Source organism: Antennarius striatus, chromosome 10 (genome assembly GCF_040054535.1).
Source record: "Antennarius striatus isolate MH-2024 chromosome 10, ASM4005453v1, whole genome shotgun sequence".
Lineage (NCBI taxonomy): Eukaryota > Metazoa > Chordata > Actinopteri > Lophiiformes > Antennariidae > Antennarius > Antennarius striatus.
The window spans coordinates 22267741-22294967 of record NC_090785.1 but is presented as its reverse complement, the minus strand read 5'-3'; the positions used below and the strand labels follow the sequence as shown (position 1 = coordinate 22294967).

The 27227-nt window shown below is 40.2% G+C and overlaps 1 protein-coding gene across 2 annotated transcripts in view; it reads right to left on the bottom strand.

Moving 5' to 3' along the window:
- fbxo38 (F-box protein 38) overlaps positions 1-27227 on the bottom strand; it is a 44336-nt gene that overhangs the window by 5272 nt on the left and 11837 nt on the right. The window contains exons 7-17 of one of the 2 annotated variants that reach the window (XM_068325450.1): positions 25188-25281; positions 24011-24141; positions 21487-21657; positions 21155-21297; positions 16407-16593; positions 13398-13571; positions 13151-13306; positions 5027-5722; positions 2144-2244; positions 1900-2002; positions 314-412 (exon numbers count right to left, since the gene is read on the bottom strand). In XM_068325450.1, coding sequence (XP_068181551.1) covers positions 396-412; positions 1900-2002; positions 2144-2244; positions 5027-5722; positions 13151-13306; positions 13398-13571; positions 16407-16593; positions 21155-21297; positions 21487-21657; positions 24011-24141; positions 25188-25281 — 1973 coding nt within the window. In that variant the 3' untranslated portion in view covers positions 314-395. Of the gene's footprint in view, positions 1-313; positions 413-1899; positions 2003-2143; positions 2245-5026; positions 5723-13150; positions 13307-13397; positions 13572-16406; positions 16594-21154; positions 21298-21486; positions 21658-24010; positions 24142-25187; positions 25282-27227 lie in introns of those variants that run through there. The other variant, XM_068325449.1, reaches the window with a different exon arrangement.

Below are 27227 nucleotides of genomic sequence, written 5' to 3'. Positions count from 1 at the left end.
ATTGATGTGCCATCCCAGAGGAGTTGGACTACCTCTGTAGCGCCCAGGTAACGCACCATGATATCAACGGAGATGTTGATCCAAGCCAAATGAAAAACTACAGCAGTAGAAAGTCAGTCAGTAAAAAAACAACCAAAAGAGATGAGGAGGAAAAAAGTATCAGTGGCCTCAACCTGGTTGATTGACAACCTCTCTCTGCTACTTCACTGACCAGATCAATATCCCAGAAGTTTGACTGATAGGTTGCTATACTCTGATTAAAAAGCGTTCCTCAAATTTTTTTGAGCATTTTATATACAGTGGGAGAGAAAGAAAGTATGTGAAAACCTTGTCCCTTCATTCGTCTGTCCTACTAATTCTTCTGTTGACGCCGCTGTGTGTTGGATGCAATCATTCTACCCAGACTGCCTCCCTACGTTTAAAAGAGCAAATCAAATCATGGCTCAACAAAGGAAGAGTAGCTGGCTCTGTATTTTTAGACCTGCGTATAGCATTGGATACAGTTAACCACAATGTCTTATCATCGAAACTCTTTAAATTTAACTCTTATCTTAGAGCTCTGGCTTGGACGTCCGCATATTTATCAAACAGGAGGCAAAGTGTCAAAGTTTGTGATGCATAGGCCACTTAGACTAAAGGTCCTATGGGGGTTCCTCAAGCATCAGTATTTGTTCCTTTATTATTCAGTCTTTACATTACATCGTGACTATTATGTTTTGATTATTCTTGTATGTTGTTTTATTTGTGCTGTGCCAAGAGACTACAGTTTATCATGACGCTACAATCTGGTGTAGTTTTGTTTGAACTATACACTGTTCCTTTCAACTAAATTAAATACAATACATGAATAAAGTTTTGTCTTCAAAAAGTGAAATGCATGCTCCATCGGATTCAGTTCAGGTGATTGGCTTGGCCATCTCTTAACATTCCACATTTAGTGACTCTTTGGATGTTTTTGGAGTATGTTTGGTCATTGTCCCTCTGTACTATGAAGTGCTGCACAATGAGTTCTGAAGCACTTGGTTGAATATAAGCAGATAAAACTACCAGAAACACTTCAGAAGCCAACCTATTTCTTTTGTCAGTTGTTTCATGTGTAGTTTTGTAGGTCTTTTGGTGTGATCTTTCTTTTTAAGAATGTTCCAAACAGTTGATTTGACTGAAAGGCGAATGTCTACAGTTACATCTGGTTAATTTAATTTCAAAGCCATTGTGGTTGTGTATAGAAGCAAAACAATGAGAATTGTGTCGATGCCCCGATATTTATGGACCTGACTGTATATAAAAGTGTTCTTCAGATCCCAAAGTTAATTTGATATTACTGGGCTACCCAACAACAGTTAAAGATCAGCAACGCATTTTTTCCTCTGTGGCTTGTGTGAGAATAGAATCAAAATCAGCTTTATTGTCCATGTTTGAGCACAGAAACAAAGAATGAAAAAAGATAAAATTACAAGAGAACTAGCAGTGAAAATGAGGTTGATGATATTTTGGAACTTTAGAGAAAGCAAGGAATATGTGATATGGTTTTTCCACAATTTTATGTTATGAAATTACAATCTGTGACGATTACTTTGAGTAACAGAGCAGTAACTGTTCGTGTATGCAATTTTGGTTGAGAGGATCCTCTGCTGACCAGAGGGGAAGATTTTGAAGAGGTTTTCTTCAGGATTGTGACATCTGAAGAGGTATTTGCTGCCCTATTTCTGCTTCAGCTTTAAACTGGTAGCAAAATATCCCACACACTTACTCTAGTTACTTGAGTAAAATGTTTTATTAGTGTCAAGTAAAGCATTTTGTTCATTACTACGCATTTAATGCGAAAAAATTTTCAAAAAATATCTGGGAAACATCAAAAAGTCATGAAGTACATTATTTGTGTCTTTATTTGGCTCTTACCATGAATAAACATCATTTTGGGGCAGTCTTTGAGGACCAGGTCAGTGATTCCACAGTTGGTCAGTGTGATGCCAACAAGGTTCTTGCTCTTCAGAGACAAAATCTGAAAAAGGAAAAGCATCAGTGTATTGCAATGACACTAAAAAAACCAATACACATAATTAATAACACATTCAACACTGATAGACAGTAGCTCTAAAACTCAATTATCAAAGTGAAAACAAATGAGATGATGTATGTGTACCTGTACATGGTCATCCTCAGTCACCGGGTCTGAGGTGCTGGTTGATTTATCAGTCATTCGTTTCCTCCTCATTCCTACACGAGGCCTGGCTCTTGAAAGGTCTTTAAATCATTAACAGTAAAAATATTAATTTTAATCAAAGTATATTTAGTAGTGTTCACTGTTTGTATAACAGTAATACCTTTGTATAATCACTTTTTATAAACAAGAGTCCTGTAGTAATATCCTCTGAAAAATCACTAATTTCACGAACTGATAAATCTCTATTCTTACTTGTTAATGACTCTTGAGAGGATATCGCTCACCAACTACGTTATCACATGTAACAATCAAGCGTTTACTGAAGCATTGCACTTCTCCTCTCTGCTGTTGTTTCTGTCCTGATTTATTTGAAAACTGTTGTAGTTGTGCAACAATCTCAATGCAGAGGTGAACACTTTTTGAGGCTGGTTCTGAGCCCACCAGAGAGGTAGGGAACATTAAATCAAAGCAGAGACAATAGTTCATGATGTGTGCCATCTTCATCCTAAGAGAAGTTGAGTTTGAATCAAGGAAATATGCATGTATCACAAAAAAAGTCACTAAGACAGAACAGAGTAGTTAAGTGTTCGACCTCATATGGATTAAGAAATATAAGTTTACAGTAACGTAGGCCAAAATTCTGTTAAAAAAGGACAAAATGACCAAACTTAGAGTCTGAGATTGTCAGAGTGAATTGTGAGACAGGGATACAGGAGGGCTGCGTGAGAAACTGAGACATTGACTCAGGTGGAGCTGGTTGTAACATTCAAAACATAAAAACCTACACTTTTACATGTCATTTATTTAACTTCAAACAAACACTCCATCTACCTTCTACTCCTGGCCCAAACATTACAACACATTGTGGCCTGCTCTAGGTCGTTTCACTGGTTTTCTTTTTCTGGACCACTATTGATGAATACTGACAGCTACAAACTGGGAACACCCCACAAGAGCTGCAGTTTTAAAATTTCTGCCTGGATCATCATAACTTGTCTTTAAGTCTTTACTATTTCTCCATTTATTTCCTGATTCTAACACATTCACTTTGAGAACTAAATGTTCACATATCCCACTCACTAACAACAACAGCAACTTGTTACCCCAACTGAGAACATCGATTCACTCCCCCACTTCAAAGCACAACTCAAAACACATCTGTTTAAGGCTTCCTATTCCAGCTAACCCTGTCGCTCTTTGATTGATTTTATCTATTTTTATTGTTGATTCTTTCAATGGACTTTGTGTATGTCTGTACGGTGTCCTTGAGTGCCAAGAAATCACCTTTAAATAGTAAAAATAGAACTTACAATGCATTTTTTTCTTAAATAAATGGAACTTAGATATTAGCAGATAACATTTTTCCTTACATCCCAGTGGCAGTAAACAGCCCCTAGTAATCAACCTCCTCTTTGGCTATACAGCAATGACTGTCCTATGAACACTTTAGATAAAATGAACTTAATCACACAAATGACAGCATTTGTATGTGCCAGCAGGTCACTGTCTCACTACAAGTGAATATTATTGTATGTGGTGGGACTTTTATTCAACATATGAATCTTGTTTTGGTTCAACATCATCTTTTCTAAGAGGCCACAGCTTTACTATCTGCCAGCGGTTGACGAACCATCGTCACAGTAAAGTATCATCGAGGTCTTAAGGTCTTTTGACACGGTCCAGCTGATTCTAGCTGATAACCACAGTAAAGACAGAATCCATGCTGACACCATTGTAACAAGTACATGTCCTTGTTCCATGTGTCTGTGTCTTTGTATGTGTTATAAACCACATAGTTTTCCTTTAACAATAAATGGGTGTGGATTCTTAGGTGTTAACCATGAATAGCAAAGATATAACAACTTCTTGTTTACTGGTGAATAAAAGAAATCTGCCAAACCACTCTGGCCACACCTTTTTAGAAATATATGCTTATTTTGATAACTTTATGTCTTCATTTTGTAGAGACTGTCCAAGTTTGGTGTTAATAGGTAGAAATTCCAAATACTTCCAATGCTCAGGAATGAGTACATCAGAGGGACAGCACATGTTAGAGGTTCTGGAGATAAAGTCAGATGGGCCAGACTGAGATGGTTTGGACATGTTGGTAGAAGGATGCTGAGTTTTGAACTGCCAGGCAGGAGGCCTAGAGGAAGACCAAAGAGGAGGTTTATGGATGTAATGAAAGAGGACATGAAGGTAGTTGGTGTGAGAGAAGAGGATGCAGAAGACAGGGCTAGATGGAGGACACTGATTCGCTGTGGAGACCCCTGAAGGGAAAAGCAGAAAGGAGAAGAAGAAGAAATTCCAAAACACAGAAGAGAAAATAAAATTCTGATTCAAGTTGGCCAACTTACTATTGGTTTAGGTTATGGCACCAACAAGTTTTTTGATTGTCTTGTGCTTAACACAGCATCAGATTTCAGTCAATGAATTGTAATGGGGGCACTGTGGAGTCATTTTATTATACCCAACTGTCTGTACTGTAAAATATAAATGTCTTGTATCTTTGGTGCTTGCACCTCAATAATAATATAATAATAATAATATTTGAAGAACAAAGATGTCTCTGAACCTGTGGTCTGTTTTATATACACTCACATGTGAAAGTCATGGCAAATTGGGGCGTGCCCATGTGTGATTGACCAAGAGTTCTAGCTAAAGGGTGCTACTAATTTATTCACTGAGGTATGCCAGTTCTGTAGGTAGCTGACTGATAAAGAATTGCATTCAACAGCAAAAATATGCTAGATTACAAATCTTAATTTAACTTGATGTTCACTAACATGAAACCACAAGACTTACTGAGTTCCTAAACAAAACTTGATCATTAGTCTTTTGTGTTTCTAACTTGAACCTTACCTGTCTCAGGCATCAGGGACACGGAAGACATACGAGTACAAGATCGGGTCAAAGGTCGTCTACGAACAGAGTCCTTGTCTCTTGTGTGACTCTGCTGTGGGTCTGAACCAACAGCAGAGGCCGACCCAGAAGGGGGGTTTTGTCTCTTAACCATTTGTTCTGATGTCCTGGATCCATGAATTACAGTCGTATCTGTGACATCCACACTGCCCCCACCATCAGGACCAGAGTTTGGCCCCACCTCTGCCTCCTTCACACAACCGTCACCAGATGGTTCTCCAAAGGCTCTGTCCTTGCAGTCACTAGTCTTGTTGGTTCTTGTAGCACTAGAGGTGGTTTTTGTTGTGTAGGCGGTCCCTACCACCATGTTCCCACATCCACCCTGGATATGGGTGGATGTGGGAGAACATCCAACCCTGCCAATAGATTCTGTTGACGGTTTCACTCCACTCCGTGAAGCTGTCCCTACAATCCCACTACTAAGCCTCGAAGTGGTCTCCGCCTCAGGATTGATTACTTTACTGTTGTTCTTCTTGCAGTTCTCAGCAGCAGCCTTCATGTCTGCCTTGATCTGTTCGCTGCTCACCTGACAGCTCTTGTCACAGCTGCACTCTAGCGTCTCTCTTTTTTCATCTGAACGAGCCACAACCGATTCCGCTAAATTATTGTTTCGCCGCAGAGGAGTCTTTCCTTTACCTGCAAACACAAAGACAGAAATGTTACACAATGTATTTACTAATTAAATATACTAATTTTTCACTGTGCGAAAGTGTTTGCAGGACATGAAATACTTGTCTGCTACTTTTCTATTACATGTAATATTGCAACTGAAAAACTGAAGGAAATATAATATGGGGTATCACACCATTACTATTGCATATTAATCATATACAGCAATCCCTCGTTACTCGCAGTTAATGCGTTCCAGGAACACCAGTGAAAAAAGAATTTCCGCGATATAGCCACAAACTATTTATTATTTACGGTAATTTAAACGTTTATGAACCCTCCCCATTCTGATACTAAAACACCTCGTGTCTGTATTACCTTTTCACACACTCTTATAGACTGTTTAAAACACTTTTGTGGTAAAAAAAAAAAAAAAGTGTGTACTGTGTTCCGAGACTCACGGAGATGCACGCATGCGAGTACAGGATCAGGTGACGACCTACTAAAAATCCGTAATGTAGTGAAGTCGTGCATCTTGAAGCGTGAATAAGCTTCAAGGGTTAACCATGACCAGTGAAGATATAACAATTTCTTGTTTAATGTTGAATAAAAGAAATCTGCCAAACAGGGATTACTGTATGATGACAAAAACAGACAAACAAAAAAAAAGATTTGAAGTTTGTACTTGTTTTGTTGATAAAAATCACTGGAGTCCAAAAAAAGATGTTCATAAAGTTGTACACATTTGTTTGGGTTGTGCTAGAGGTGTTCTGAACTGCCTAGCTTCAATGATATTAGGCTCCGGCAGTCAGAGGTAACAAAGAATAGCTTGGTTAGGGCTCTGGACTGCGCTACAAAGATGTGTCGGCATTGAGTAATAGTCTGTGGCCTCTTGCCTGTGTGGAGGAATGATGAGACTTATAGATTAACAGCTATGACCTACTGGCGCGCTACTGTAGGGAACAGGGTTTAGGCTTCTTAGGTAACTTGCCTTCCTTCTGGGGCCGTCCCGAGCTGCTGAGTCTACGTTAGGAAACCATCAGACTGATGGAATAGTTGGTAACAATGATACTGTCTCCCTCCCTCAGATTTTTTATAAAAGGACCCGGGACTTAAAAATGTACATTACGCACGAGAATCTCACTTCTGCTCCTATCACCAGTGACAATGTACTGTTCAGTGAAGCACCTGATGAGGTTATACAAGACTATATACCTGAAAGTATCAGTTATTTTTATCACATTGTGTTTATAGGTCAGTACCTCTCAGATTCATTGAAACACAGCATATGGTTAAGATTAATACATCATCAGCTGTTAAACTGTTTAACAATAATGTTAGTGACACTACCACATTTCAATTTGGCCTTTTAAATATTAGATCATTGTCATCTAAGGCCTTGCTTGTGAACAATTTAATTCTTCAGCATGGCCTGGATATGATTGCTTTATGTGAAACATGGCTAAAACCAAATGTCTTCTTACCGTTAAATGAAGCTTCACCACCTGATTTCACATATTGTTCATGCCGCAAGGGCTGATAAACAGGGTGGAGGTGTTGCATTAGTTTACAAATCTATTCTGAACTGACTTCTAATCTAGATATTCATTTGACCTCTTTTGAGGCTCTAAAACCATCGCCTACAGCTGTAAACAGCAGACTTCATCTTGTAGTAATATATAGACCGCCTGGTCCCTATTCTTTATTCTTAGAAGAATTTGGTGAAATCATTTCGGATCTAATTACTCAATCTGATGAGTTCATAGTGACTGGTGATTTTAATATTCATTTAAATAAGGCTAGTGATTCTTTGTGTAAAGCTTTCTTAACCCTCCTTGACATGTTAGGTTTCACTCAGTGGGTTCATGAAGCAACTCATTCCAGTGGTAACACCCTAGATCTGATTCTATCATGTGGTATAAATGTTACTGCTGTGACTGTCTCTCCTCTTACGTCAGTGATATCTGACCATTTACTTATTAGTTTTAAAGCAGCCTTTACTTGTCCAGATAGAATTACTCCTGATTTAGTCACTACTCGCCATATCGGCTTGTCAACGGTATCTAAACTTAGTGAGCTTCTACCTGAGGTATTGACTCCTTTTACTGTAGCAACAGGATCAGTTGAAAAGTACACTAGTGACCTAAACTCAGCTCTTTCTAGTCTGTTGGACTCAGTTGCACCTCTAAAAACTGAAATTAGAGGGCAGCGTAGGTCTACGCCATGGTTTATTGAGGAGACACGCGCTCTCAGACGGGCCTGTGGGAGTTTAGAGCACAGGTGGCGTAAATCAAAATCTAAATTATGATATATCTCTTGGCATGAGAGTGTTTTAAACTACGTGATTCCTTCTCTGGGTGTTAAAACCCAATTAGTCTCTTTAACACACTTTGAGACCGTAACTCTGGAAGAATTATCAAAGTTGGTCTCAACCTCTAAACCTACTACATGCCTCTTAGACCCTTTCCCAGCTAAACTAGTTAAAGAATTATGGCCATTGCTGGGCCCTACTATGTTAAATGTAGTTAATCTTTCTCTTGCAACTGGTGTTGCTCCCATTAGCAGCCGTAGTTAAACCTCTGCTTAAAAAGCCAGATCTTGATCAAGAGTCTTTAAATAATTATAGACCAGTTTCTAACCTTCAATTCTTATCTAAAGTACTACAAAAGGTAGTATCTCAACAGCTCTTAGATTATTTATCATGTAGCGGCCTTTTCAAAGCGTTCCAATCCACTTTTCAGGCCCGCCATTCCACTGAAACAGCACTAAAGTTGTAAATGATCTCCTATTAAATATGGACTCTGATACTACTTCTGTTCTCTTACTTTTGAATCTTAGTGCAGCGTGTGATACTATAGATCACTGTATACTCCTTGACCGACTGGAGAGACAGTTTGGTGTCTGTGAGTTAGCTCTTGCTTGGTTAAAATCTTATCTATCTGATAGGACACAATGTGTCTCCTACAATAATAAAACTTCCGCCTTCTCCAACGTCAAATATGACGTACCTCAGATATGGCGTACTTGGTCCTCTGTTATTCTCCCTGTATGTTGCACCTCTTGGTCAAATTATACGCAGCTTTGGAATAAGTTTCCATTGTTATGCTGATGACACACAACTCTACATGCCCATAAAAGCAGATGATCGATCTGAATTAATTAAACTAGAGGCCTGTCTTTCTGCTGTGAATAGTTGGATGTCCAGCAATTTCTTGCTCCTAAACCCAGACAAAACATGTTAATCATTGGCCCTGCCCGACATAGAAACCAATTTCAACAACTAACAATATCTGTAGATAACTGTTTAATAACCCAAAGTTCAACAGTCAAAGTCTCTCCTTTGACCAACATATTAAAGAGGTGACAAAGATCGCCTTCTTTAATCTACGTAAGATCTCCAAAATTAGGTCCTCTCTATCTATGGCTGATGCAGAGATTCTGATTCATGCCTTTGTGTCCTCTAGATTTGACTATTGCAATGTTCTGTTATCGGGGTTGCCTCGGTCTGGTACTAGGGGGCTTCAGATGGTTCAGAATACAGCAGCAAGAATATTAACTAAAACTAGGAAATTTTATCATATCACCCCAGTATTAGCTGCATTACACTGGCTCCCGATTCATGTTAGATCCGACTTTAAGGTACTTCTATTGACGTACGTAAGCATTAATGGGCTTGCTCCCGCCTATCTGTCTGATCTGGTTAAACCTTACACTCCGATTAGGGCTCTCAGCTCTCAGAATACACGTCTCTTGTGTGTTCCTAGAGTTAAAAAGAAGCCAGCTGACCAGAGGGCCTTCTCCTATGGTGCCCCTTTCCTGTGGAATAATCTCCCTATAGCTATTAGAAAGTCTCAATCCTTAGATATCTTTAAATCTAGACTCAAAACGTATCTTTTCTCCCTAACATATAACTAATATGGGGGGGGGGGCAGTGTCAATGTTTAGGTTTAGCCTAGTCCTGCTGATGAGCCATAGGATTTCTTACTTAGGCCCCTGTCTCCCATTAATCCTTTGCCATTTTGGTCCCTCTAGCACCACTCTCGCCCTTGCTGTCTCTATCTCTCTCCCTCCTTTTCCTGTTCTCTCTCTCAGGCCTTTGTGTGGTGGATCATCGGCAATCGACTACCTCTGTCTGCTTCCGTGGCTGGCGATATCACAAGTTACACAATGGACCTGCATCACCATCCACTAGGGGAGTCTGGTTCCATTTCATTGGAGTGGTGCAATCGGTGACCTCTGTGTGCTTCATCGGATGGTGGTGACTCACTTTACTGGATGGATCAGCGTTTCTTTGTCATACATTTATTATTGTTATCGTTACTGTCATTGTTATTATTACTGTGTTGTTAATCTGTACATGCGATATCTATTGCTTCGTCTGTCCACTCCTGGAAGAGGGGTCCCTCCTCTGCAGTCTTCCTGAGGTTTCTCCCATCCATATTTTCCCCTGTTAAAAGGGTTTTGGGGGGAGTTGTTCCTTATCTGATGTGAGGGTCGTACTGCTTGCAGTGAACAAAGGTCAGAGGGATATCGTCCACGTGCATATTGTAAAGCCCTTTGAGACATTCTTTGTGAATCTGGGCTATACAAGAATAAATCAACTTGAAATAAACTTGAAACTATGTGTTAACAAGTTAAGCCCAGTATTCAATGGCCAACACTTTTTGAATGAGGCTAAGGGAGAAGGGAGATATTTGCTTGGATAGGGGACACACACCAATCTCTCCTTGCATGCTATTCACATCCCCATTAATCAGATCCTACAGAACAATAAAGAGACTGGCATGGTGAAAAGTAATTACTGTTCATTTATTGGAGGAAGTGCATGTGTGTTGTTCTCTTCATTTCAGTAGGTCAGTTCATTAATTCCAGGTAGGATTGATTCAGTTATTATTTTGGCCTTTTCCAGACACCCATAGACATAGTGGAACAACAGGCAGCACACAATCCTAGGTAATATCCTTCACCTCTAAAAACACAAGGGCAACAAATGTCTTCTTTTGAGGAATTATTCCTATTTATATGTGCAGTTGTTTAATTCCTGTAGAGCATATTTTATGTATTTAAAAGTTCTGATCAATGACTCAACTTGAGTTCTAAGTCAATGGCTTGTCCATCTGACCACTTACACAGCCTTTTACAACAATATTAGAAAAAAATCCAAATGAAGGAAAACAATTGTAACAAAACAATACCAACAGGTATAATTAATAAAATAATTATATATTCAATGAATTCAATGTCTAGACTTTCAAAATGACAAAAAAAGAAGACGTCTGCTTCGTGATTTCTGATAGATCATTCCAAAAACAAACGGTGAAAAACGGAAAAGGTCTGACTGATCTCCTTTAGTTTTAAACTTGATGGTGGAATCTAGAATTTGCTAATTCTGAGACCAGACACAACTGCGCAAGAATTGAAAGTAAACGAAAGTAACTGAAGTGTCCCCTCCCCCATCAAAGCCTTACGGAAGGGGGAACGGTGTTACTTTTGTTTCACTTTCCTATTTTATTTTTAATGACAATATATAGGCTAGTTCAGTCCACAAGGACTTGGCTTGCAGAGTGGAGGTTGGCAGGTTTAAGACCAGTGTGGACCTGAGCATTGCCGAGGAGCCCTTGAGCAAGGCACTGAACCCCACAAACTGCTCCTAGATCACTTCTACTTGGTTGCCCTTCACCATGAAATACGTCCAGTGTAAGAAGAATAATTTCATTACTGAGGGATTGATAAAGGGATTAATAACTTTTTTTCTTTACTGCATGGACGTCGTACAATATTTTACAATAATTGTGTTGATATATTTAATTTACTTTGTCATGTGGCAAAAGAGTTGAGATCTCTTCCTCCTTACTTCCTTTATCTATACCATCACCTTCTTGAAGACAATACAACCATAAGTCTTGTCTTCATCCGCTCATCTGAAGTTATGGGTTACAGGTTCTGCTGGGGCATGAGGAGGGGTACACTATGGGAGAAGTGCCAGCTCATCGCAAAGCTAAACATAAGACAGATAACAGCTCACATTCATACTCATACCTATGGACAATTTGGAGTTTTCCAATTCACCTAAATTGCATGTTTTTGGTGGTGAGAGGAAAACCGGAGAGAGAAGCCATACAGAGAGAGAACAAACAAGCTGAGCACAGAAAAACCCCAAAGGGAATTGAACCTGGGTAATCCTTGCTATGAGGCAAGAGTGCCAACTACTGTACAATCATTGGAGGTAAAGTAATAGAAGTGGCTGTTTTAAACATGAGGAGGAAAAGTGATGAAGACTTGTCTCACTGTGACTCGTTATGACCTGATAGTTAATTGACCATTCAGTTAATTGTAAAATTGACTGAATGGTCTGTGAAGGGTAACTAAAATCTGAACAGAATCCCAAAACTCCCAAAAAGAAGAATCTGAACAGATACGGAAAAGGGGAATTAGAATGGTAAAGCCCTTTACCCCGAAAGGAAAACTATTGTATTTTCCGCACCACAAGGCGCCCTTAAAAGCCTTAGATTTTCTCAAACATTGACGCTGCATCTCTTTAACGTGAAGCGTCTAATGTGGACAGAGTTCCAAAATCTGTAAAAATGTTTCTGTGCAACTTTAGTCAGCGCTCCGCTAGATTGACTGTCGGCCATTGTCCACCAACATAGGACGTAACACGTCACTGCCAGCGTACTCACCTTTTACACTCATTGTTGGAATTAGACCCGACAATGGCATCAGCGAGGAGACACGGTCACAAAGCGCAATTTTAACTCCAGGCTGTCAGTCACACGGCTGTGATCTGATTAGGGTTATGGTTGATATTCAGACTCATGTACTATGATGTTAATAACTACGATAATAACTGACGATTAGCTGACTGATGATATTAAATGATTTTTGAATTTGTGACAAGTAGAAACCTGAAGACTTTACCTTGGACTGAAATTTTGAGAAGGATTATTTTTTATTTTTGAGACTAAGTAATGTTAAGTTATTAATTTGGAAAATTATTGATTAATTGGTAATTAAACAATATGTTACAGTCCTAGTGGGTGTGTGTGTGTGTATGCATACCCAACAAAAATGTTTACACCCCATCATTACATGAGTGCCGCTGTGGGTCACGGCTGCCTCTTTGAAGGTTCACGCTAAGCTAGGAGTAAGAGGAAGACAGGATTGGAAGGACTGTAGTATTCACTAGTATAGAACATTAACATACTAAATACCTATTTATTCACAAGATATACTATGTTTATTTTTAAAATTGTTTAGTTTACTCTTACTGGATTCTTACTCTATGTCTCTGAGGGAGTCTTCACAGGGAGTTTCTAACTCTATTTTTAAATTCAAAAAGACAGCACAGTTTTCACTTCCATATACAACCTTGTTCTACAGCAGAAGTGTTTTAGACCCACCCTGACATTGAATGCACCACTAAAACGACTGGCTGTGTTTATGTTCTGCTGATACCTTTTGTGCAGGAGGCCTGCTGCTGTAATGTGGTCGTTGGAATTAGTCTCGAAACGAGGTCTTCTTCTTCCTCACTGTCTGAGTCAGAGGTCACCATCGGGGGCTTGGGAACACTGACACCAGCTTGCCTGCACTGCTGAACTAAACCACTGGGACCTGGAGACCGGAAGGTGGAAGACAGGAAAACAACATGACATGAAAATAATAAGGACAGACAATCACAGTTTGTATGGAAAACTCTTGAAACCTGCTTGCTCCTCATCAGGATGTTGTGCCATTTCAGGACGACTGGTACCGGCTGATAGGTCCGCTTCTTCCACTTCCTCTGTCTCTTTCAGCTCTATCTGAGGCTCAGCCTCCATGGTGTCCTCTTGCAATATCAGCTGGTCATCCTCCTCATCTAATTCATCATGTATCGGTGCTGCAGAAAGAAAAGTTCAGCTGTTTCCATTCAGAGAAAATATGAAATCTCCTAAATTAACCGCTGATGTGTGTTTCTGATATCACCTATTTTGTCTTTGGTAAATTATTTCTTTGTTGTAACAATGCTTCTAGGAAATAAATCTTACAGTGTTGGAAAACCTGTTCATTCCCCTTGTAAGGAACATGCATTCATGGGATGAGCAGCAGAGCTTTTTCCCTTGAATAATGTGAAAAAAAAATTCTGCCCAGTCAAACAGCTTATTCTGCCATTGACTTCTGTTTGGTGGATGGGATGATTGAAATTTGAAGAAAAAAGAAAAACTGACAGTTTAAAAATGTATTCATGTAATAAACAGAAGCCTTAGTATTTTTTTGAAGAACCATACAGTCACAAAACCTGGTATCTCCTCCTCATGCAGGTCACCAGCACAGCTCTTCTTTACATGCTGCTTCTTCCATTCTTCAACAAGAATTTGTTGCAAGTCAGGCAAGGTGGTTGTGTCAGTCACCCTGGCACTGCACACCCAGATTTATCCCCCAAATTGATCCCCAGTGTTCAGTGAAGTTGAGGTCAGGGCCGCTGACAGGCCCTTCTGTTGTCTCCACTCCCAAACTTTGGAGGTAGTCTCTGATAAACCTCACTCTGTGGGAGCGAGCATTGTCCCCTTCGAGGATAGAGTTTGGTCTCAGACCCTGGAGATATGGAATTGCCACTGGTTGCAGAATCATCTCCATACCTCTCTCCGATCTGAGATTACCTCCAATGATGACAGGCCTTGCTTTTTCCAGTTAGGGGGTTGCCAGCCCGCACCATCACCCTGTCCCCACCAAAAGATGTTACTCCAACAATCAGCCAACTGCTCTACATGGAGGGCATCAAGTCATATGGCACGAATGAACAAGAAATCAACTAACTGATCCATACCACCAGGATCTAGAGTAATGACTTAGGGATGTCATTCAGCACCCAGAGGTTATACGCTAAGCAGAAAGAGGAAGGCTGAGGACTAGTGAGCATCAGGTCCATCATCCAGAGTGAAACACTGAACATCCAACAGTACATCAGGAACATGACCCCCAAAGACCAAGTGCTCAGTGAATGCCTCAGGCAGCAGAAACCTGATGAGATTGGCAAAGATGAGGAGGAGACAACATGCAGGGCAAGCTCTACATGGCATGTCCCTCCATCAGACAGAGGAGGTGGCTAATGTCAAAGCTAACAATGGCTCAAAAATGGTGGACTGACAGCACAGAGGCACTGATCATGGATCATGAACAGGTCCTACCATGAGGGCTAATGAGGCCAAGATCTACCACAGTAGAACACCCAAGGTGAAGGGTGTGCAGAGAGGCACCTGAGACAATCCCACACATTAGCAAGGTATAAAATGCTAATTGAATCTGCATACATGGCGACGGGTATTGGAGATGTGAGTACATGGTGGTGCTGCTCCAGCGGAGGTTGAAGCGGAAAGGGGAACTGAAGGATAATCGTCAGAAATAACGGTGCGCATTTGTTCGTATCTCTGAATGTTCTTAAGTTGAGGACTACCTGTGTGTATATAATATACACACACACAGGCACACATACACAAATACAGTGATTCCTTGTTACTAGCGGTTAATGTGTTCCAAGACCACTCGCAAAAAACGAAATTCCGCGATAGAGCGACTATTTTATTATTTAGAGTAATTTAGACGTTTACGAACCCTCCTCATTCTGACGTTAAACCACCTTCTATCTGTATTACTTTTTACCACACTCTTATAGGCTGTTTAAAACACTTTTGTATTGGGGAAAAGTTGCAAGAGGAACCGAGAGTTGGAAGGCAGCGCACACACCGATGCTGTCAGCCAATAGCATTGGCGTACGGTATCACATGACCACCTTCTAAAAATCTGCGATGTAGTGAAGCTATGCAACTTGAAGCGCAAATAAGTGAGGGATTACTGTAGTACAGTACATATACATATATATATATATACATTTATATATACAAACACATGTATACACACAAATGTGAATACATATATACATGTATATATGTACATATACACACACAGAGTTTGGGCCAAAAGTTTGGACACACCTCATTAAATGCATATTCTTTATTTTTATGACATATTTTAGATTCTAACTGAAGGTATCAAACTGTGAATTTACACAAGCGGATTTATGTACTTAACAAGAAAGTGAATTAACTGAAAACATATTTTATATTCTAGTGTCTGACAATTTCGCCACCCTTTGCACTGATTACTGCTTTGCACACTCAACAACTTTGAAGAACTAGAATATAAAACATGTTTTCATCTATTTTACCCTTTTTTGTTCACTACGTAACTTCACATGTGTTCATAGTTTAATGCCTTCAATGATAATCTACAAGGTAAAGAGAAGGTGTGTCCAAACGTTTGGCCTGTACTGTACATATACAGTAAACATATATACAGTATAGGGGCTCTCCGCCTGCCTCTCACCTCCAGAAACATGCACTTCAGGTTAATTGGCCGTTCCAAATTGCCCGTAGGAGTGTGTGTGAGTGTTTGTATGTCTCTGTGCCCACAGTTTGCCCCCGCCTTACGCCCTATGCCAGCTGGGATAGGTTCCAGCTCCCCACGCAAGCGGAGGAAGCGGGTAGGAAGATGAATGAATGAATGAATGAATGCATGAATGAATCACAATGCTGTTGTTTTTGTTTGCCAAGTTTCACTGGAATATGTACTCCTGATTATTGGATCTGTTAAATCTGAAAGTTAGTTTACAAATAAGACAAAAGACTGTCTCTCAAAAATTTTTGACGGCAATAAAAATAATAGAGATCGGCCTTACCGTTTTGCTGCTCCTGCTGTTGCCTTTGGTTGTTGTAATTAACAGGTGGAGGAGCAGGTGGCAATTCTGCATCATTGTTTTGGTGATGGTTGTTATTGTTGTTGTCATTGCTGGAGTTCTGGTTGCTGACCAGCGCAGAAGACACACCAATACCAGTGCCTGCACTCAGACCTACCCTAGCACAACCCTGACACACACACACAATCATAAAAATTAGTATAGCTGAGCTGTTTAACCAAATATTAATCAGTCATACAGTATACAATTTTGCTGTCTGTTCTTTTTATTGGTCTCTGGTCTCAATTATGTAAACTCATAATTGGTGGGTGGGCTATGCTATAGTATGAGTGAAACCCAAGGAGCATCAAGGTAATGGCAAGTCTGTATTGTGAAAACAGAAATTTCAGTTTGCTGGTTGGTCATTAGTGTAGATGTTGAAGAGGAGAGGGGCCAGGACGCTGCCTTGTGGACTTTCCGCTTACTCTTCTTGTCGTTTAGTTGAACAAAGAAGCACCTGTCGTGGAATAGGCTTTTTATAATTTAGAAGAGGTCCAGATTGCCAGTCATGTCCAGAAGTTTTATGAACCTGACAAGGTGCTGGACAGTGTCATAGGCAGCGGTTAGATCTATGAAAGCTGCTCCGGTGATGAGCTTGTGCTCAAAACCATCCTCTATGTGTTGGCTGAAGTTCAGTAGCTGTCAAACACAGGAGCGGCCAAGGCGGAAACCATCTTGATCTTTAGTAAGCTTTGGGTCTTTCAGTGGTGTAAGGCGTTGGAGTAATAGACTTTCATGCAGCTTGTAGGTTATACAAAGTAGGGAGATTGGTCTGTAACTTTTTGGTGATGATGGGTATAGCAACAGTCTTGTCTTTTCTCCATACAGGTGGGATGGTTTTCTTTGCCTTGGCTGTACAAACTAGGAAAAAAATTGTACTATAGGCTCCCATCCATGGATCTGTAATTTTGCAGAGATATTTAAAACGTTACACATCGGGAAGACATTTGGCCATGACTGACGTGATTTGGATTTCTGACGCAGAAACTGCTTTTACCTGCTTGAAGCAGGGTTTCAAGTTTTTCTTTTCCTGCGCCATCTCTTCACTGAATCAGTAACTGTCATTTTTGCAAGGCAAATTTCCACGACAACTGATTAAGATTAAATTTAAAATTTGGTTGAAAAAGAGGGCAGTTTGTTTTCCAGTGGGCTGGACAGTACAATAATGAGTGTTTGCTGGCAATAGGAGAGCAAGGTGGAGGTTCATTGCAAGTCTGGGACAGCCTTTTAGCAAATTGAGTTGGGGATTACGAATTTCTTTGTAATGTGCGTAACTATAACAAAAAAATGAGACAAACTTTTGAAGATGACTTGGTGATGTTAGCTCAAAATCCATCAACTAATGTTAACATTAGGTGGTGCACCACACAGCAACGTGAAAGACAAACAACCACTTACCCACACACTCACACCCATGGGTAATTTGATATGTTCATTCTACAAAAATTGCACTTAGGTCTGAAGTTATTGAAAAACTGGTGAGAGAAAATTTTTTTCATATGTTGCTGAAAATTATCAGCCTGACCATTTTTGCATATTACTTTAAAAAGCGTCTGTTTTTTTCAGGGGGGCTCAAGAATTAATTAAGATGAAGGTGAAGATAAATAGGATCCTACATAAGCCAATCAATATTCAAGGACTAACTAAACTGGAACACTTTGGGAACACAAAACACTTTGTGTTTCCCCCCAGGAGCTGTAGATAAACAAACTCCCATCACTACATTTAATCACACATGATTTATGCCTGTAGTCAGATGTGTAAAGGCTTTCAGGATATGCTGCACTCTTTGGAGGAGACCTTCAACCCAATCCCATCTACATAGTACTCAAACGTAGGATAGCGGTACCCTATTATGTGTGGACATCCATTGCTAAGGAATCACTGTATATAGTATACAGTATGTACTCTATCCCCAATGACATGCAGATGAATGTTTCACATGCTCCAGATAAAAGTAATCAACGTGAGTCAAGGGTGTAAATGATGATAATCTGTGACAGAAGAATGGAGGATTGACAATGATTTAGATTTAATTCCTGATATGAAAGTATGTTCACTACAAGGTGCTGCCGCTGATACTCTCATTTCACTTCCTATGAACAGAATATTGTGAAAATGAACACCATTCTTTTGTTTTATCTTTAAAAACTTGTGAATATTCAGTTGTGAGTTTCACTGAGTGAGCCCACACACCACAGAACCACTGGGTCAAGCAGCAGCCACACTTTCACTATCAAACACTTGCAGGTGAACATGGCTGTGAATATTTGTGCATTACGCACACTAAGCAAGATATCAGCCATTATATGACGGAGAGAATACACCATGAAAATTCAACGTCAATCAAATATTTTTCACATCAACCATATGGGTTGACTTTTATACATTAAATCCTGTGATGTACAGTGTAACCTACCCAAAGTTTCTTCTGTTTTATTTTCCAGTACAGTCCCTAACCATGGTCCACGTTCTCCAAACAACCACAATCAGCAGCTAGTAGGTAACTTTCTGACAATTTCAAAAAAATGATAACTGATGGAAACTACAGTTATTCTCAAATTAATAGCCGTGACTTTAAAAAGGTGAGTTAATGTCATAATTCGTCAAATAAATTGCACTTTAATGAACATAAATGAATTGTGGACACTGCACATTATATTTCAAAGCAAGAAAATTGGGAAAAGTAAATAAATTTTATAATATTTCACTGAAAGTCAAGTTCAATTAGGGAGGGTGCTGATTCTGTGGTTTAAAAAAAAGGCGTTAAAAGGTAGCCCTTCTGTAAGGATCAAGACAACTGATATTGCATATGCTAGCTGTGCATTTGTCCTGAAAAACTGAGTAATGATGTACAGTGTTTTTTAATTAACAAATGGATAAAAGAGGAGAAAACCTACAAAGAAGTGCAGAAACCTATAGGCTGTTCGGCTAAAATGATATCAAACGCTTTAAAATGGCAGCCAACAGTAGAAAGACAAGGATGATAAAGAAAAAACTTCTCGACTGGATCGGAAAAAAACTAACAAAGGCTCAGCCAGTGATCACCCCCAGGAGGATCAGAGAAGATCTAAGATTGTCTCTAAGTACTGAAACAATCAGAGACCGTCTATGTGAAGCCAAAAACCTCTGCCAAGTCCCAATGCTAAAAAACAGACATCTGCTGAAGCGGTTACAAATTGCCAAAGATCACATTGACTGGCCAAGAAGGAAATGGCGCATTATTTTCTGAACTGATGAAAGTCAGATTGTCCTTTTTGGGTCTAAGGGTCACAGACAGTCTGTCAGACACAGAATTGAAGCCACAGTACACAGTGAAGACGGTCAAGCATGGTGGTCCAAGCATCGTGATAATGGGATGTTTTCTCATACTTATGCAGCAACTGTTAAGGTTGTTCAACAGTCTGTTGTTTGAAGTGTACGTTTCTACACTGTATTGTGCTGACATGTGAAAGTCAGGGACAGGGACAAATTTGGCAAGCTGATCAAAAAAGCAGTCAAACTGTGGAGTGGGCACTGAACTCTGCAGTAACTATGGCTGAACAACCCTTACTACGAATCACAGAGAATCTCAGACACCCCTATACCGCAACCTGGGTGGACAGAAGTGTTCAGACAGGCTGTTGCTTTCAATCAGAGTCAAAGTCCTTGATTTTGAGAACCATTTCAACTTGATAGAGATGGCAGACATCATGGGGCCCCTCCATCACCATCATCATCGTACACACAAACACACACACTTAGCTGAACAGGAACTATTAACATTTCATGATCTATGAATAAGCTTGTAAGTTATTGAGAAAAATGCATTCTTTTAACCAAATTCCCATAACATAACAAAATCTATGTATAACACTAAGTAAGGTAATAGTAAAGATCATACTACAGTGATACCTCTGTACTCGACCGCCTCTATACTCGACCAAATCGGTGCTCGACCAAAAAATTCGAGTAGAAAATGTATCGGACCCCGAACAGATTTTCGGTACTCGACTAGCCGAGTCGACCCGAACGCGCTCCTCGGCCAGCGGGTAAGCGTCAGTTCGACTCAGACCGCCAGCGGAGTAACACGTACGCAAATTACGTACGCAAAGACGTACGGAAATTATAGCAAAATATGAAAGTGGTGTACGAGTGTCCGACCTCGCGTCGCAGTACGAAATGGCAAAGTCAACCATTTCCACTATGTTGAAGCAGAAGCAACTGACAATGGACAGGTTCCTTCTTAAAGAAAGAGGAAGGCTACTGCCCAGCCAGATTCACCTCCACGGAAGAGAGAGAGAAGGGAGAAAACCCCTGGAGGCGCGTTACCTAGCGTCATCATGGAAGGGATTCCCCTTCCATGATGACGCTAGTGCCATCAACCACTCTCTAAAACGGAAGTAAATTATACAAAATGGTTTATAATGCTTTATCTTTATCATGTACTGCTTGTGCACATTTACGTATTCATTGTTGTTTAGATACACGTTCTTATAATATTTTAGGTATTTTTCTAAATAGTAAGAACGGATTAAAATACTTTCCATTATTTCTTATGGGAAAATTGGTTTCGGTGGTCGAACAAATCGGTGCTCAACCACCACCTCAGAACGGATTATGATCGAGTACAGAGGTATTACTGTATTTGTTCATTAGGTGGAAGAAAATACACAGTTTTTTGTAGTGTCTTGTATGCACATACAGTATACCTTAGGTGGTTCTCTAAACATTTGGTCCAAACAGATAAATTCCAGACTGGGCAGGAATTCTATGAACTGGGAGAAGGGCTCCAATTTGATAGCATGACAGCGAACCAGAGTAAGATCAACAAGACGGCTCCACCTGGATTGATCTGAGCACAGAAACAGGCAAAACTTAATGGCTACACAATGCACTATATGACTTTGCTTTGTTGGGTTCCAGTAATTACTATATTTTACAAAAATAAAGAATACATCACAAATCTATGAACATAAGCACTGATGGGACAGGATTACAGTAAGCATTTAGGTATAAAAATTGAGCCAGGGGTGCATCTTACCTGTGATCCAGTGGTGAGGGTTATGTAGATGAGGACAGTTGTAGATGACGAGGTATTTAATATTGGTGAAAACCTCATTCACCACCTTTATGCCAATATCAGTGATGATACCTGGATTTTCAATAACATCAGCTAGACCATACTTCACCAGCTCCGAATGGCTCATCTTACCTGTATTTAAACACACATTTAGATGAAATTTGCAAAAAAAAGAGTAACTTGTAACAAGTTTGTTCATAACATTACAACCTAAAATGTGCTGACAACTCACATTTACAGGTACCGTAATCCCTCGTTACTCGCAGTTAATGCGTTCTAGGACCACCCACGTAAAAAGAAATTCCGCAATATAGCGGAACTTTAATCGCGTCACCTTGGACCCATCTCTCCGCACAATGGTTCAGTGTGTAGACTGCCCCACATGGAAGAACAAGACCATCGATCTATTGTACACTAATGCCAAGTAGGCATACACCAATACCCCCCTCCCCACACCAAGTAAATCGGACCATAACCTAGTGCACCTACAGCCCACCTACATCCTGCTGGTGAAACGGCTGCCAGCAACAACCTGGCAGGTCAGGAGATGGTCCCCCAAAGCTGAGGAGATGCTTAGGGACTGCTTCCAGACAAGCAACTGGAATGTTATTGTGGGTTCAGATGGGGAGGATGTTGAGGGGCAGTCTCAGTGTTTAACGGATTACATGAACTTCTGTGTGGACACAGTGGCCCGTCAGGACAGTCAGGTGTTACCCCAACAACAAACCATGGGTCACAAAGGAAGTCAAGGCTGTCCTGAACAGGGAGAAGCAGGCGTTCAAGAATGGTACCGAGGAGAAGACGAGGAAGGCCCAGCAGGAAGTGAGACTCTGCCTGAGGGGGGCCAAGGAGGCATACGGGAGGAAGCTGGAGAAGCAGCTGGGGCGCAACCAGGTACAAGAGGTCTTCAATGGGATGAGGACCATCACCGGACACGGGAAAAGGATTAGCATTGTGGAGGGGAATAGTGAACGAGTGAATTAACTACACAGCTTTTTCAATCGGTTCAGTTCCCCAACCACTCCCGGCTTCTCATCCCAGACCTGCGGACCGCTCTGCCGATGCTTCCTCTCCTGTGCTTCATCTCCTTCCACCCCCGCCACTCCTCCCAAGCCCACTCCAAGAGCCGCTATGCGTAACGGCCCCATTCAACAGCTGGACTGACAACTTCACCAGGTCCACCAGGATCCCCTGCTCCCACTCCCACCCCGACCGAGACCGTCATCACTGCAAACCAGGTGAAGTCAATGGGACGTTAGCCTGTGCTACAGTGTAGAGGGGCCAAGGTGTTGTGGTGGGACACTGGGATAATGACTTAAAATGTGTGTTACATTGTGCCTTACAATGGAAGAAGAATATAGCTTACCAACCAGGTGGCCCTCTTGCTGTTTACCACTTTATTTTTATTTTATATTCTTTGCAATTTAGTTTAGTCTATATCCTGTTAGTGTTGTATATGTCTGTTAGTGTAGTGTATGTCTTGTGGTATGTCCTGTGTTGTCAGTGTTTGTTTTTTCTCCTGATGTTTATCCAGTATTATTTGTTATGTATGTCTGAGCAGTGCATATGTGCAATTTCCTCCGGGATTAATTAAGTATCTATTTACCTACCCATCTAGCTAACGACCACCTATTACTTTATTATTCACGGTAATTTAAACGTTTATGAACCCCTCCCCATACTGATGTTAAACCACCTAATATCCAAATGACCTTTTCCCACACTCTTCTAGACTATTTAAAACACTTTGGGATTAAAGAAAAGTTGCAGGAGGACCCATGAGTCTTGGAACGCAGTGCACACACAAATGCTGTCAGCCAATAGTATGCACGTATGGTATCATGTGATTACCTACTAAAAATCCGCGATGTAGTGAAAATGTGCATCTTGAAGTGCAAATAAGCGAGGGATTACTCTACACAGTCTTTCAAAAGTCCATGTATTAAATACATGCAAAAACCATGTAAGAAATGTCAGTACAATGACAACAATTGATCCAAGAGTCACAACTCTCTTATTTCCATCCTGTAATGTAAAAGCTGGGTAAAAAAAAATACAGGCCCTGACTCAACTACATGTTGTAAAATGTAAGTACTGTTAAAAGAATGGTAATTTGCTGTCCTTACAAAGTGATTTTACTGATATTTGCAACTAAATCCTTATTCTGCATTTGGTGACAGAAAAACATCAGACACACTTTTGAGCAGGGTTAAAAATGAGGAGCCCCATGGTGATCATGTATAAAAAGGGATTTTGAAAAGCCTCAACTGGTCACAATCAGGATGGGGCTAGGTCCATCGCATTGTGGAGCACAATTACATTAAAGTGACAATTAAGGCTCAGGAACACTTCAGAAAATGGCTTTTACAATTATTACTGCCTGCTTTTCATGTAGGGTTGTAAAAACTGAAACAAACATGTAACATTAAAAGATCATGTGTATGATCAAAACAGACAGACAAAAAGATGGAAAGAAAAAACTCACATTGCAGCAGGAACTCATCCACATATCCCAGATGAAGGGTCTCAAACTGAGGAAACTCTAGTTCAGCCATTTTGAGAGCTGAGAAGACTCCGTCTTTAGTCAGCGAAGGCTGGATACGCAGCTCATGAAGCCTGTCAGAAGAGTATGTCATGATTTAAATGCATATTAACATTTAGATCATTATGAAGCCATAGGAACATTTCTAAATGATAAACTTAGTGTTGGGATCCAGATAGTTACCCAGGCACTGATGTCCAGAATGGTTTAATTCAATAACATTTAATTTGTGTGCATCCAATCATTGAATAGGTTACTCTTCAATATGGTTCATGAGGTAACTGCTATTACTTCTATAGTCAGTAACACAATAAGGGCTGGTGGTTGAATGTAAAATAAATCTAAAAATTATAAAAATACAGTTTCTCTAATTATTAACTTAGCACTCATACCCTGTTTGGGACAAAACTGTCGCTTGAGTTAAACTGTTTCACTTTATACTTGGCAAAGGGGAATTTCAGAACCAAATCCTGCATGTCACTATTTTACAACTACGTACCAAAAACAACCCAGTCTTACCATTAGGAGATGAGTGTCCTATTCAAAAACGTCATGTAAATATTTTCCTCACTATTTTCATAAATTACCATTAAAGATTCAATCGATTTCGCATTTTTGCAACTACAAATGTCAGTTTTTGTGAAGCCATCACAAATATTCGATGAAAACACAAAGGTTTTTATTATTTTCAATAAAGTGAAGTGGTTTCACCGTAGTGCAAGGGCCAAAGCAAGAGGGTGAATTTTTTTTCCTTAATGACATGATTGACGATGTAATTTACCCCCCCCACCCCCACCCCTTACATTCAGCATAAAAAAAATCTATTTTTGCTTTTATAATATAAAATTATAATGGCTTTACAAACAATAACATTCAAAGAGTTACTCACTGCAACGAAAAGATGGGCCAGACCTACACCATTTTTTATGAAAAGCATTCAATGGCCTTATTCCAAAAGTTAGAAAGTTCACCATGTGTTTTCCATGACTATGGAAAGTGAAAAAACTAATTTTGCATGTGTCTTACCCCATATTGTGCTTCTCAAATACCTGAATGGTAATAATAAATCAAATTCTGCAGCAGCTGTTACACAACAATGATATATTGAACCAATGAGCACCTGCGAGCAGCAGTGATGATGAGGTAGCCCAGATCCACTTCCAGAGCATTCTTACAGGCTCCAAACACAATCGTGTGCAGATTCCGAAATCCCCCTGAAGATAAACAGTATTTTATAGAACACCCTCATTAACATGTACTCAGCGAGGGATTGGTACTTTGGTGTAAACGTAACTAAACAGTCTGAAACCTTGCTGATACTAAGAAACTACAAATCACCTGCCATTAGCAGTAATCATTTAAATAAATACATTTATTATGACAAAATATTATTTCTTAACAAACAAAATGTTGATAAACATGCAATTGTATGAATCACCAAGAAACACTGTGGTTTATTGCACGTAAAACAATACTGGGATATCTCTTTGTAAACACTAAACCTACTTCTGAGGGGAAAAAGCCATATATATATACAAATACATAATATGTACACACATATGTACTTCCATTCTAGTGTCTGTTGAATTCCAATACCAGAAAATCTCATCCTACCCAATGAGGTATTGATTAGGTGAACATCTTGAATAACATCTGGTTTAATAAGCAAAAGCATAAAAACCACTGCTGCGGTCGTCACTAGCCTCTTGCAACGGGACACGATGGATGTCGAAAACAGTGCTAGTAGTATCTCAAAAGTAATTGGTAGAAAACATAACTACTGACCACGTCAAAAGAGTTGAAAAAAGTTTTGAGGGATGCAGTGAGCATCAGGTTGCTATCTGATATCTAAGACATTCATTCATAAAAACAAGTCTGAGCAGCAGATATTGGGGACAACAAAACCACAGGCTGGCAGAGGCCAAAAACAACTCTCTGCTGACCAGGATGTTCGTCAACTCACTCGGATGTCACTCAGGAACAGTTGAGTAACATCAAGTGACCTACATAAAGAATGACAATGGCAGCTGGGGTGAAGTACTTTGTGAGTAACGTTCAAAACAAACTCCTGGGGGCAGGGATCAAGTCGTGTAACGCTAGAAAAAAGTCCCACATCAAAAAAAAAGACTGAGGTTTGCCACAGAGCAGTGCTCCCCCACCACTGTGCCGCGGCACACCTGACGAGTGCCAGGAAATAACCCACTTTTCACTTTATTGGTCTTAAAAAATGCCATCGTTGACAGCGCTGTAATCTGGATTGTAGCGATGGTAATGCAGTACTCTTCCACACCACTGGGTGGCAGCATGGTAGTTCATTTCACCATCATTTTGATGTAAAAGAATTAGTGACGTGTAAGAAAGGTGACAGATGGAGAAGTTTTTTTAAAAGTAAAAACGCTAACTCCGAACTGGCCCTTGACAGACTTCTACTCCCAGATCAACCCTGAGTGTGAGTGGTGGTCAAAAGAAAGAGAAGATGATGACCTCAAGGGAATGCAGAGAACGACGTCTTTCTTTTGGATTTACTTTCAAGGAGAGAAGCTGGTCATTCAGCGTATTCAGGTAGCCAGCTGACCTCATTCTTTGAAAATATACTGTTACTGAACCCAGACCTGACCTGACCGGGTATGAGTGCATCTGAGTTGTTGTCATGTGATTGAGTCATTAGAACTGTCGGAGCAGCTGTAGACCTAATACAGTGACTGGTGAGAGCATATGCATAAGCCAATTCATACTTTACATACATACAATACACACACACACACACACACACACACACACACACACACACACACACACACACACACACAGAGCGGTGGCTGAATTGTTAGAAAACATGGTATTTTTGATGTAAGTTTTTTGTTAGCCTTTAAATTACCAATAAAATGAATGAAATATCTACAATTATTACGCCTTATAGGTGAAGACCGGAGACCTGTGTAAGGGCACCAGGAACAAAACTGTACATTGTACAATTTCCACCGGGATTAATAAAGTATCTATCTATCTATCTGCACAGGGCTGGGATGGGCTACAAAACAAATGGCAAGCAGCTTGGTAAGAAGCGACAACTGTTGGTGAAATTATTAGAAAGGGGGAGAAATTCCAGTCAGTCTCCTTAGTCTGAGGCTCCATGCAAGATCTGACCTTGGTATCAATG